This window comes from Rana temporaria, chromosome 2 (genome assembly GCF_905171775.1).
Source record: "Rana temporaria chromosome 2, aRanTem1.1, whole genome shotgun sequence".
NCBI lineage: Eukaryota > Metazoa > Chordata > Amphibia > Anura > Ranidae > Rana > Rana temporaria.
This window is the reverse complement of record NC_053490.1, coordinates 318309427-318324064: the sequence shown is the minus strand read 5'-3', so window position 1 is coordinate 318324064 and position 14638 is coordinate 318309427. Positions and strand designations below refer to the sequence as shown.

Below are 14638 nucleotides of genomic sequence, written 5' to 3'. Positions count from 1 at the left end.
GCCGATTGTTTCGAGTAATCAATAATAGCCTTAAACAAAAAAATTATAATTATATATATATATATATATATATATATATATATTATATATATATATATATATATATACACATACACATACATACATACATACATACACACACATACACAGTGATGAAAATAAGTATTTGAACACCCTGCTATTTTGCAAGTTCTCCCACTTGGAAATCATGGAGGGGTCTGAAATTGTTATCGTAGGTGCATGTCCACTGTAAGAGACATAATAAAAAAATAAAAAAAATACAGAAATCACAATGTATGATTTTTTTAACTATTTATTTGTATGATACAGCTGCAAATAAGTATTTGAACACCTGAGAAAATCAATGTTAATATTTGGTACAGTAGCCTTTGTTTGCAATTACAGAGGTCAAACGTTTCTTGTAGTTTTTCACCAGGTTTGCACACACTGGAGGAGGGATTTTGGCCCACTCCTCCACACAGATCTTCTCTAGATCAGTCAGGTTTCTGGGCTGTCGCTGAGAAACACGGAGTTTGAGCTCCCTCCAAAGATTCTCTATTGGGTTTAGGTCTGGAGACTGGCTAGGCCACGCCAGAACCTTGATATGCTTCTTACAGAGCCACTCCTTGGTTATCCTGGCTGTGTGCTTCGGGTCATTGTCATGTTGGAAGACCCAGCCTCGACCCATCTTCAAAGCTCTAACTGAGGGAAGGAGGTTGTTGCCCAAAATCTTGCAATACATGGCCCCGGTCATCCTCTCCTTAATACAGTGCAGTCGCCCTGTCCCATGTGCAGAAAAACACCCCCAAAGCATGATGCTACCACCCCCATGCTTCACAGTAGGGATGGTGTTCTTGGGATGGTACTCATCATTCTTCTTCCTCCAAACACGGTTAGTGGAATTATGACCAAAATGTTCTATTTTGGTCTCATCTGACCACATGACTTTCTCCCATGACTCCTCTGGATCATCCAAATGGTCATTGGCAAACTTAAGACGGGCCTTGACATGTGCTGGTTTAAGCAGGGGAACCTTCCGTGCCATGCATGATTTCAAACCATGACGTCTTAGTGTATTACCAACAGTAACCTTGGAAACGGTGGTCCCAGCTCTTTTCAGGTCATTGACCAGCTCCTCCCGTGTAGTCCTGGGCTGATTTCTCACCTTTCTTATGATCATTGAGACCCCACGAGGTGAGATTTTGCATGGAGCCCCAGTCCGAGGGAGATTGACAGTCATGTTTAGCTTCTTCCATTTTCTAATGATTGCTCCAACAGTGGACCTTTTTTCACCAAGCTGCTTGGCAATTTCCCCCGTAGCCCTTTCCAGCCTTGTGGAGGTGTACAATTTTGTCTCTAGTGTCTTTGGACAGCTCTTTCGTCTTGGCCATGTTAGTAGTTGGATTCTTACTGATTGTATAGGGTGGACAGGTGTCTTTATGCAGCTAATGACCTCAAACAGGTGCATCTAATTTAGGATAATAAATGGAGTGGAGGTGGACATTTTAAAGGCAGACTAACAGGTCTTTGAGGGTCAGAATTCTAGCTGATAGACAGGTGTTCAAATACTTATTTGCAGCTGTATCATACAAATAAATAGTTAAAAAATCATGATTTCTGGAATTTTTTTTTTGATTATGTCTCTCACAGTGGACATGCACCTACGATGACAATTTCAGACCCCTCCATGATTTCCAAGTGGGAGAACTTGCAAAATAGCAGGGTGTTCAAATACTTATTTTTATATATATATATATAAAAAAAAATTTGGGGCCAATTTGTTGTTGGGCAGATTACAAAACACAAATTGCCGCAAAAACACATTACATGCTTTTCTGCAGCTTCTCCATTGAAGTATATTGAGCCAAAAAAAATAGCACCGTTTTGCGTTAAAAAGTCCTTGCCCATGGATGTGAACGTATGCCATAGGAAAACATGTAAATGAACTGTAGTGTGTTTCTGCAAAAAGCACCAAAAAAACAGAGATGTGACCCCGGCCTGAGAAGTTTAGTAACATAATGGGTTTAAACTAGCAAAAATAAGTATAAAAATCGCTACTGTAAGGGTCCTTTCACATGTACGGACCATATGTTCGCATTTTCATCCGTCCGTTTGCGGATGAAAACGGGACATACATGGGTCCCTATGTGATTACGGTGTCAGCGGATGAACATCCGCTGACACCCGTAATTTGTCCGCCTCCGCAAAGATCCGCATTTGCAGACGGAAGAAATCCTATTTTTCTTCCGTCTGCCGGATCGGATGAACACAGACATACAGTCCGTGTTCGTCCGATCCCCCATAAGGGAGAGCGGAGGAAACACAGGGCGGTCCCTGCACAGTGTGCGGGGACCGCCCTGTCAGCTGCCAGCTCAGCGGGGATTTTACAGAGGATCCCCGCTGAGCTTTGCGGACACACGGAGCGGATCATTACTGATCTGCTCCGTGTGAAAGGGCCCTAAGGGGGTTAATTTTTTTACTGTGGGACAGTGAAAGTAATATTTACAGGAGCGATTTGCTTTTTTGTACTATAAAGGGCTAATTTTAGTTTCTTTAACCCCATTATGTTACTGGCCGATTAATCGATTATGAAAATTGTAATTGATTAGTTGTCGATCGATTAGTTGTTTACTTAGGCAAACCCCTCCTTCCCACAGAGCTGATTATTCTGTGATTGGCCACAGCCAAAGTCGCCTGCCCTGAAGGCAACTTTAAGTCACGCAAGTCGCTTCAAGTTGCGCTGAAGTCGCCTTGCAAAGTCGCGCTGTAAGTCGGGTTGCCCCTGTGTGAACTGGCACCAAGTGTTCTTTGCAAGATATTTTGAACAAAACAAGCTGCTTAGAGTTTTGTGTATAATCCTGGTCCAAGGAATAAAACTACAAAAAGGTTTTTTCTTTTTTTAGGTATGCTGTTTGAATAGAACAAACCACAAAGCAAGCGAAAGCAAAGCAAGTGATTGAAGCTGTGGGTGGCCCTATTGGTACCACCCAGCTCAACAAAAGTAGATTTTTCAAAAACTGTCCTTTTCAAAAGAACCAGATGGAAAATTGGCAGCAGAACAGTGACTGCAATCAATCAAGTGCAGAAACCATTCTGACAACCACAGGTGATCTGTGAGCAGGGAAGATTTTCCTATTCATGCCATTATCCTGGAAAAGGAGAATCTATTGGGATTTCTCATGTTTCGCTTGCAGGTAAAGCTATAGTGTATGGCTAGTATTTGTCAAGTTAAAGAAATAATATACAGGCGGTCCCCTAGTTACAAACATCCGACTCCTACTTACAAATGGAGGAAGACAACAGAAAGTGAGAGGAAATCTACCCCTAGAAAGTCAAATTCACTCCTGTAAGATTTATTGGAAAAAAGGTGTCTCCACTGAAGCTTTATCACCAATCCTTGGTTCCCCAACAACCCAAAATTAATATTGTCATTGGGGACAGAAAGTGAGATGAAAGCTTAAAAGGAATTTTTTTTTTTTTATTATTGAAATGACCGTTTACAGGGTATAGAGACATAATAGTTAACTGATTCCTTTTAAAAATGATTAAAAATAGATACAAATCAATCATATAATGTGCCTGTAGTTTCAGTTTAGTTTTTGCATCTAGTTTCATGCTTCTGTGAAGTACAGAGACACAGAGCCAATAGAGGGCAGTGATGGTTTGTAAAATGAAAGTGATTGGTTCTGAGGGGTTTAAGACACACAGTAATCACACCTCCTTGATTAGTGAAAGCTCCCATGACTTTTTTCCATCAGGAAACAGATAAGGATTACAGCAACATCATAGCAAAAACGAACAATGAGGACATAAAAATAGGACTGCAGTAAGGTAAAGGAAGCTATTAAGCTAAAAAAAAAAAAAAAAAAAAAAAATAAAATACCTTTATTGACCTTTTAACAGGCAGCAAAACAAATGTTATAAGAGATAGATATCTATCAAACACACATTTTTTTTGTATTACACACATACATACATATACTGGTTGTACTGTGGTTTTAAACACTTATACAAGAAGTTAATGTAGGAAATATTGCATTTTTTTCAATTTTATTTATTGGCGTTTTATAGAACAATTTTATAGGATATATAGCGCTGCACTATAAGGATACAATTGTTACAGGGGTGTTAACCCTTCTCTATGCCATCCAAAAAGCTTAAAAAAAATCATTTGAATTAGAGCTACACTTACATTTCATTTTTTTATTTTATTTTTAAACAGATTCAACTTAAAGCGATTGTTATTTAAAAAAAAAAGAAAACACAAATGTTTACAAACATGTCATACTTACCTCCACTGTGCTGCTCGTTTTGCACAGAGTGGCCCCAATCGTCCTCTTCTGGGGTCCCTCGGCGGCTCTTCCTCGTATCACATAACCCCCAAGGAGAAGCGCTCTCCGGGGGGGGGGGGGGGTTTACCTTGCAGGTGCGCTCCTGAGTCCAGCATTTGCATCCATAGACATGAATGCCGGACTCGGCCCTGCAACCACGTCATTGGATTTGAATGACAGCAGTGGGAGCTAGACAAAAACAAATCAGTGACCAATATAGCCACCTTTCTTTGCAAGGACACTCAAAAGCCTGCCATCCATGGATTCTGTCAGTGTTTTGATCTGTTCACCATCAACATTGCGTGCAGCAGCAACCACAGCCTCCCAGACACTGTTCAGAGAGGTGTACTGTTTTCCCTCCTTGTAAATCTCACATTTGATGATGGACCACAGGTTCTCAATGGGGTTCAGATCAGGTGAACAAGGAGGCCATGTCATTAGTTTTTCTTCTTTGATACCCTTTCTTGCCAGCCACGCTGTGGAGTACTTGGACGCGTGTGATGGAGCATTGTCCTGCATGAAAATCATGTTTTTCTTGAAGGATGCAGACTTCTTCCTGTACCACTGCTTGAAGAAGGTGTCTTCCAGAAACTGGCAGTAGGACTGGGAGTTGAGCTTGACTCCATCCTCAACCCGAAAAGGCCCCACAAGCTCATCTTTGATGATACCAGCCCAAACCAGTACTCCACCTCCACCTTGCTGGAGTCTGAGTCGGACTGGAGCTCTCTGCCCTTTACCAATCCAGCCACGGGCCCATCCATCTGGCCCATCAAGACTCACTCTCATTTCATCAGTCCATAAAACCTTAGAAAAATCAGTCTTGAGATATTTCTTGGCCCAGTCTTGACGTTTCAGCTTGTGTGTCTTGTTCAGTGGTGGTCGTCTTTCAGCCTTTCTTACCTTGGCCATGTCTCTGAGTATTGCACACCTTGTGCTTTTGGGCACTCCAGTGATGTTGCAGCTCTGAAATATGGCCAAACTGGTGGCAAGTGGCATCTTGGCAGCTGCACGCTTGACTTTTCTCAGTTCATGGGCAGTTATTTTGCGCCTTGGTTTTTCCACACGCTTCTTGCGACCCTGTTGACTATTTTGAATGAAACGCTTGATTGTTCGATGATCACGCTTCAGAAGCTTTGCAATTTTAAGAGTGCTGCATCCCTCTGCAAGATATCTCACTATTTTTGACTTTTCTGAGCCTGTCAAGTCCTTCTTTTGACCCATTTTGCCAAAGGAAAGGAAGTTGACTAATAATTCTGCACACCTGATATAGGGTGTTGATGTCATTAGACCACACCCCTTCTCATTACAGAGATGCACATCACCTAATATGCTTAATTGGTAGTAGGCTTTCGAGCCTATACAGCTTGGAGTAAGACAACATGCATAAAGAGGATGATGTGGTCAAAATACTAATTTGCCTAATAATTCTGCACTCCCTGTATGTATAACTCTTGCTCAGGCCCCCAGGTAGTACAATGGTTCTCTCGCAGGCTCTGGGTTGCACGGAACCCCTCCGCCGGCCCTCACCTTGGTGCCCCCCGTCTTCTGCCTCCTCCAGCGGTAAAGCTCCGGCCGGGCTCCCCCAGCACCTGCCCTCATCTCCCCGGCTCCAGTCAGCATTCTCCGCTCCGCGTCTGGAACCAGGCCCGCTAGGAATCCTGGGATTGGTAGTTCTACAAGGAGACCTCCCTCTTCACTAACAACAGAGGCAGGAATACATATCCCGGCATGCCATCTGGCGCAACGGAAGCGTTATGCGGTATCTAAGGTAACAGAACCTGATTACTGGCAGCGGATGATGACGTTCCTGCTGCGGATTGGAGGATGGTGGTGATGGGGAATGTGAGCGACTTCCGGGACACATGCACATGGGCGAGAATAATTCAGTGTGTTTCCTATGGCCGCACCCGAAAATCGCGGGTCATCCCGCAGGGAGATCGCGGGCAGGGAGAAACGAGATCGCGATTCTCTCCACAATTAATCGTGCAGCTCTAGTGGGAGCCAATGGCTGCACTGATATCAATCTATCCAATCAAGAGCCGGGACCCCATGCAGAGAGGGTGACCGCATCTCCGAGGGAAATATGGGGCTCAAGTAAGTAAAACAGGAGGGCCTGTCACTGCCAAAAGTTTCACCATAATGCATAGGCCAGGTATCTGACAGGAATCTTGTCCCCACTTCTGGGAGTCCGGGCCACAGTGTATTACATCAGCGGCTCAACTCCCTCCTCCTCCCGCTGCTGGGCCAGTGAGAGCGCATCTGTGCCTTGCGCATGCGCAGTAGAGGCCTGGCATGAAGGCATAATGCTACACTGCTGGGTTCCCTTACCCGCAATAGTGGGTTCCCTTACCAGCATCAGACAGCTGATGGAAACAGATGCTGTGCAGACATGGCTGGAATCCAGGAAAGGCAAGTATCCCATTAAAAGTCAGCAGCTGCAGTATGTGTATCTGCTGGCTTTTAATTTTTTGCAGGGGTGGGCGGTCCTCCTCTTTAACCACTTAAGGACAGACTCTTGAGAATTGGTGTTTACAAGTTAAAATCATTTTTGCTAGAGAATTACTTTAAAAAAACAATATATAATGTTTGGGGGTTCTAACACCCTAGAGAATAAAATGGCAGTCGTTGCAATACTTTATCACACCGTATTTGCACAAGCGCACTTTTTTGGGAAAAAAAAAATTTTTGAATAAAAAAACAACATAAGACACTTGTAAAGTTAGCCCAATTTTTTATTTTTTTTAGATTAAGATGATGTTTAGCCAAGTAAATGCATACCCAACATGTCACGCTTTAAAATTGCGCCCGCTCGTGGAATGGCGACCAACTTTTACCCTTTAAAATCTCCATAGGCAATGTTTAAAAAAATTCTACAGATTGCATGTTTTGAGTTAGAGGAGGTCTAGGGCTAGAATTATTGCTCTCGCTCTACCGATCACAGCCATACCTCACATGTGTGGTTTGAACACCGTTATATGCGGATGCTACTCACGTATGCGTTCGCTTCTGCACGCAAGCTCGGCATGACGGGGGGGGGGGGGGCTGCAAGGTGGTCCCTTTAAGCGGCATAGCATGTGTGTGTGTGTGTGTGTGTGTGTGTGTGTGTGTGTGTGTGTATAATAAACACGCATCTCTGTTTTGTGAGGAAAGACATCGCAAGTTCCTAATAGCTAGGAACCACGATCTGTAATTTCCTCTAGGTCAGTCCCATCCCCCTAAAGTTAGAAACAAACACACTAGGGAAAGCAATTAACTCTCTGATCACCCCCCAGTAATCAGTTCATTTTTATAGCACTGATCACTGTATAAATGCCAATGGTCCCAAAAATGTCAAAAGTGTCCGCTATATCCGCCATAATGTCACAGTCGCGATATAAAAAAAATAAAAAAAAAAAAAAAAATAAAAAAAAAATCGCCGCCATTACTAGTAAAAAAATTACGCTAATAATAAAAGTTAGCCCAATTTTTTTGTATAATGTGAAAGATGTAATGCCGTGAGAATCGTGATGTTTATTCTAAGCAAAAAAAAATAAAAATAAATTGTGATTCTCATTTTAGCCAGAATCATGCAGCTCTATTGAATATTATATAAATGAGCACCAAAATTAGCAAGCAGTCAATAATTCAGTTAATCTAAGCATTGTTCATGTGGGGACTGCCCACCACTGTAATCCAAGTTTATACTATTCTATTACCTACTAATCTGATCACATGCCTGCTGGGCTACAATGACTAGTACATGAAGCAAGTTTCAGCAGGGTCATCAGAAACCAGATGAAATATGCTTTGTGAATAGCCCTGTTGGCACCTTCCCACTTAACATCCTTAGACGGAATTGAAAAAGCCGGGCAAAATGATGCATGCTTATGGTATTTTCACAGCCGGCTGTCAGAATACAATATCTGCAGTGGGAGATTTGTGCTGTTAAGCATTGATGGAGGAAGCCTGTTATATGCATTTCCCTCCTTTAGCCCGAGTATGGTTTATGGCCAAAAGCTCCTCTCCTGAACATGACTTTATCCACTTGACCTCCGAAAAATGTACCCCCCTTCATGACCAGGCCATTTTTTTTTTACGATTTGGCATGGTGTTAACTTTAAAGTACACTTGCATGGTCATGCAACATTGTACCCAAATACAATTTGTGGCTTTTCCCCCCACAAATAGAGCTTTCATTTGATCAGCACTGGATTTTTTATATTTTTGCACTATAAAAACAAAAAAAAAGTTAACAATTTTGAAAAAAATGTAATCATAATATTTTTTGCTTTCTGCTATAAAAACATTGTGAGCTACATATATTTACACACACACACACACACACTTCATAAAATTTAGACCAATATACAGTAGCTCACAAAAGTGGGTACACCCCCCCACATCTTTTGTAAATATTTTATTATATCTTTTCATATGAAAACGCTGAAGAAATGGCACAGTGCTACGATGTAAAGTAGTGAGTGTACAGCTTGGATAACAATGAAAATGTTCAACGCACAGTTATTAATGTCTAAACTGCTGGCAACAAAGGTGAGTACACCCCCTGAGTGAAAATGTCCAAATTGGGCCCAATTAGCCATTTCATTCCTGGTGTCATGTGACTTGTTAATGTTGTTACAAAGTCTCAGGTGTGAATGGGGAGCAGGTGTGTTAAATTTGGTGTATTATCGCTCTCACTCGCTGGTCACTGGAAGTTCAACATGGCACTTCATGGCAAAGAACTCTGAGGACTTTAAAAATAAATAAATTGTTGCTCTACATAAAGATGGCCTAGGCTATAAGAAGATTGCCAAGACCCTGAAACTGAGCTGCAGCATGGTGGCCAAGACCATACAGCCAATAGGACAGGTTCCACTCGGAACAGGCTATGGTCACCCAAAAAGGTTGAGTGCACATGCTCAGCATCATATCCAGAGGTTGTCTTTGGGAAATGGACGTATGAGTGCTGCCAGCATTGCTGCAAAGGTTGAAGGGGTGGGGGGGGGGTCAGCCTGTCAGTGCTCAGACCATATGCTGCATCTAATTGGTCTGCATGGCTGTCATCCCAGAAGAAAGCCTCTTCTAAAGATGCACAAGAAAGACCGCAAACAGTTTGCTGAAGACAAGCAGACTAAGGACATGGATTACTGGAACTGTGATCTAAGGAGACCAAATTTTACTTATTTGGTTCAGATGGTCTCAAGCATGTGTGGTGCCAACCAGGTGAGGAGTAAAAAAAAAAAAAAAAACACAACTGTGTCTTGCCTACAGTCAAGTATGGTGGTGGGAGTGTCATGGTCTGGGGCTGCATTAGTGCTGCCAGCACTAGGGAGCTACAGTTCATTGAGGGAACCATGAATAGCAACATGTACTGTGGCATACTGAAGCAGAGAGCATGATCCCCCCTCCAAGATGATCACTGCCTTGCTAAAGAAGCAGAGGGTAAAGGTGATCGACTGGCCAAGCATGGCTCCAGACCTAAACCCTATTGAGCATCTGTGGGGCATCCTTAAAATGGAAGGTGGAGGAGCGCAAGGTCTTCAACATCCACCAGCTTTGCAATTTCATCATGGAGGAGTGGAAGAGGACTTCAATGACAAACCTGTGAAGCTCTGGTGAACTGTGCCCAAGAGGAGGTTAAGGCAGTGCTGCAAAATAATGGTGGCCACACAAAATATTGACACTTTGGGCCCAATTTTGAAATTTTTATTGTATTTTCTTCAGTGTTACATGAAAAGATATAATAAAATATTTACAAAAATGTGGAGGGGGTACTCCCAAATCCCAATAAGTGTATATTGATTGCACAAAAGTGAGAGTCTACCAACTATAGTATATATTAGTGGTGCACCGAATGGACATTTTGGTGCAGAAACCAAAAATGCAGGATGCACTTTGCCTGAAAATTACAGTTTAAAAAAATGGTCCGTTTCGCTTTTGTTTTTGTTGTGGTGTTAACATTTTTTTTGTGTGATGCAGTTTGAGTCACATGGCCTATGAAAATACACCATAAAGCACAGTAAATGGGTAGTAAAATCGAAGCAAAAACTGATATTTAAAATGTATTTCTTTTTTTGTAATGTCAGCAATCAGCCAATTATAGCAAAACTGATTATTGCAGTGGCTATTCTGACATGTGACACTTTGTGGAAACCAGTGATTAGTGCTAAGAGTAAGCAATGTACTAATGACACTGGCTAGGAAGAGGGTTAAACCAAAGGCAATTAAAGGGTTAAATGTGTGCCTCAACCAGAGTTTGTGTACTGTGCTTGGTGTTTTTACTAATGGAAAAGTGATGGATTTTATTCCTTTCATTCCTTTTGCAGGGAAAGAAAGTTCATCTCTTTCCTGAATAGAGATCTGCCTTGTTAACATAGACAGAGCTCTGTCCTGTGTCACTTCCACATGACCGGCGGATGCTGGCAGACATCTATTTGCCAGACACCCGCTCATCGACAAATTACAGCCGAAGTGTTGCATATGTGATCCTGCACAGCGCGGCCGATTTGCAGCAGTAAATCTGCTCTGGGGCATCAGCAAGTGGTTGCAGTACTATACATGCACAGACACATAGGCCAACATGGAGGAAGGTTTATAGAGGTGGCAAAAGGAGGTAGAAGTTTAAAAAGGAAAAAATATATATCAGGCATTTGAGATGCGGTGTGCATGAGCCCAAACTGATACAATGGATGGAACAATGGATGGAATAGCGACTCCTTTAGGTTAGGAAGTTATTTAGAGTTGCAACAATGGTTGCAGAACAGGACGACGCATTTTTTTACAAAAATGCTCCTGCATATCCATATGCCAGGGCAGAGTTATAATTTGAGTTAGGGGCCGATATGAGAACAAATGTACCAGAAACATCACTAAATTAATTCTAGGAATGTAGGCTCAATGTACACAGGATGTTTTACAACCTTTCGTGAACGATTTAACGAGAGATAGTAACAAACGTTTAAAAACAAATAATCAAAAATTTAAAAAACGCCTGTACAACAAAACATGGCTAAATGCGATTTACCGTGCTTACAAGCTGTTACAGGCATTTCAAAGGCCTCTGAACATCCGTCCTGAACGCATTTTTTTGCTTACCCCAACTGCCTAGAAACAAATAAACGACCATGTGTACATGTACTCATAAGATAACAGAGGAGATTTCAGGAGTAGCTGAAAAAAAATGCTCAACTGCTCCTAAACATCCATTTACCAGCTGAAGTGTACATGAAGCCTAATGCCTCGTACACACGTATGGGATTTCCGACGGGAAAAGTTCCCGTCGGAAAGCCGAGAACATGCTCGGTTCAGTCTTTCCCCTACACACGGCCAGTTTTCCCGACGGGAAAACTACGATGGAAATCCCGGCCGTGTGCATGCTCCATCGCAGTTTTTCCCACCGGGCAAAAGTCCTGGTTCTCTTTTTTTTGTCCGGCGGTTTTTGGGCAGTTTTCCCGTCGGAAAAAACTGCGAGGAGCATACACACGGCTGGGATTCCTGGCCAAAAGCTCTCCTCACAGTTTTCCCATCGGGAAAACTGACCGTGTGTACGAGGCATTGTCACTTCTATTAACCACTTCCCGACCGCCGCATGTAGATATACGTTGGCAGAATGGCACGGACAGGCACATCAACGTACCTGTACGTGCCTGCCTAGACGTGGGTCGGGGGTCCGATCGGGACCCCCCCACTACACGCCACGGTCAGGTTCCCTCGGAGAGCGATCCGGGGACGACGGCGCGGCTGTTTATAGCCGCTCCGTCGCGATCGCTCCCCGGAGCTGAAGAACGGGGAGAGCCGTATGTAAACACGGCTTCCCCGTGCTTCACTATGGCGCTGCATCGATCGAGTGATCCCCATTATAGGGGAGACTCGATCGATGACGTCATTCCTACAGCCACACCACCCTACAGTTGTAAACACACACTAAGTGTACACTAAATCCTACAGCGCCACCTGTGGTTAACTCCCAAACTGCAACTGTCATTTTCACAATAAAGAATGCAATTTAAATGCATTTTTTGCTGTGAAAATGACAATGGTCCCAAAAATGTGTCAAAATTGTCCGAAGAGTCCGCCATAATGTCGCAGTCACGAAAAGAAGAAGAAAAAAAAAAAATCGCTGATCGCCGCCATTGGTAGTAAAAAAAAATAATAATAATGCAATAAAACTATCCCCTATTTTGTAAACGCTATAAATGTTGCGCAAACCAAATCGATAAACGCTTATTGCGATTTTTTTTTACCAAAAATAGGTAGAAGAATACGTATCGGCCTAAACTGAGGGAAAAAAAAAAAATGTATATATATGTTTTTGGGGGATATTTATTATAGCAAAAAGTAAAAAATATTGCATTTTTTTCAAAATTGTCGCTCTATTTTTGTTTATAGCGCAAAAAATAAAAACCGCAGAGGTGATCAAATACCACCAAAAGAAAGCTCTATTTGTGGGGAAAAAAGGACGCCAAATTTTGTTTGGGAGCCACGTCACACGACCGCGCAATGGTCTGTTAAAGCGACGCAGTCCCGAACTGTAAAAACACATTGGGTCTTTAGGCAGCATATTGGTCCGGTCCTTAAGTGGTTAAAGAATCACAATATAGAACACTGACAATTAGTAAATGCAGATTCCTGAACTAGTTTATCTAGTAGCTCTTAAATAAAAACCCTTTTGAAGCCAATCAGAACAGGATCCAAAATCTCTTGCTTTTACCAATAGAATCATCTCAAAAATGGCTCCAGCTGCTTTTCCTTCAGGCACACTGTCTACTCTCCCAGGACATGAACCATCCTGTCCTGCAGACTAACCAAATAACCAGACAGATGTGCAACAAGCAATTCAAATTATGATCCTCACACTTAAATAAGCTTTTAACAGTTTAAATGACATATTTCAACAGCAATTAAACATTTCAAAATTATATTTTTTTTAACACACCTGTGCATGAAAGTTTGCAATTGTTGTTGTTTCGATGTCTTTCTTGCCAATGATCTCCATTTTAACCGGTGTATTTGGAAAGTTAAAAGCAAAGTAGTCCAGAAAGTCAGGCAAGTAAGCAGCTGCACCATGCACTATGGCCAATGCATAGTAAGATGCATTCTTGTCATTTTCATTAAATGTCTTTTCCAGGAACTCCTCTGCAAATCTCTCCATCTCCATAGGAGACAAAAAGGAAAGTTCATCCATGTAAGCATGTAAAACTGGGGCTCCACCATTTGACTGGTTCTCTTCATGCATCAGTCTGCTGAAGCGAGATTCTGTTTTTATGATACTGGTACGGATACAGTGCTCTTGATGAGATGCAAAGGGCATCTGGACCTCCTGAGGAACTCTGTATTCTTCAGTTCCAAGGTCTGATCGGCAAAGCTGTTCATCTTTTAGGTATCTGCAGGACTCCTGCTTCGTTTCTACTCCCACACTGGCTTGGTCTAGGGCTTCCTTATTAATGCGGGTCAGTCCAGCACACAGAGTCTGCACCTCTTTGTTGTACATTTTCAGTCGCCTTACTCTTAAATCATCTCTATGCTTCTTTTTCTTCTTTTTCTTGAGCTTTTTAAGGAGGAAAGCTGTATCATCATTTAGTATTTTCTGCGATTTGCCATTCTCATCTGGAATTTCTGTGAAAGAGGTAAAAAGTGATTAAAAACACTTTACAGAAAAGTTAATTTACAGCAGCTTATGTTAAAGGATTGTAAACCTAGACATGATTCGCTGCCAGCCCCCCTATTTAAGTTGCCATCCTGGACTATGTAATTGTTTGTTAGAAACAAAGCATCTTAATACCTTTTAGTCATGTAACTTCAAGCCGGTCACATGACTCCCAGCCGCTCTAATACTCCGATCTAGGGCTACAGCGGGAGGGGCCGAGATCTGCCTCTGACATCAGCCTGGAGGTCACATGACCACCATGCTGGCCACTTGGCCCCTCCCGCTGTAGCCCTGAATCGGACTCCTATGGCCTGTACACACAAGCCAAAAATCAGACAACAGATCGTCCGCCTTTTTTCGATTTATAGTTGCAAGTAGAAATTGAATAGGTTACTAAATTCACGAAATTTCTCATACGACAGAAAACAAAAAAACAAAAATCAGAAGTGATGTCATGCGTTCCAATGTATTTGTATTTTCGGATGACAACTGTACTGACTAAAAACGAAAATCGGACGATCTGGCATCGTACGAGGAAAACTTCCTAGCTTGACCGATCGAATAATAAATCGGATGAATTGTAGTGATCGGCTCTTGAAAGCTCTGTACCAACGATCCGATTATCGTACGGTTCTTCCTCGGACAACAGTTTTCGTACGATGTTTGGATCGTGTGTGCGGGT

At 42.4% G+C, this 14638-nt stretch overlaps 1 protein-coding gene across 1 annotated transcript in view; it reads right to left on the bottom strand.

Moving 5' to 3' along the window:
* The window catches only part of RSBN1 (round spermatid basic protein 1), a 51368-nt gene that overhangs the window by 17225 nt on the left and 19505 nt on the right, over positions 1–14638 (bottom strand). Inside the window, exon 2 of the mRNA XM_040337466.1 lies at positions 13246–13925. Within this exon, the coding sequence (XP_040193400.1) occupies positions 13246–13925 (680 nt within the window). The remainder of the gene's footprint in view (positions 1–13245; positions 13926–14638) is intronic.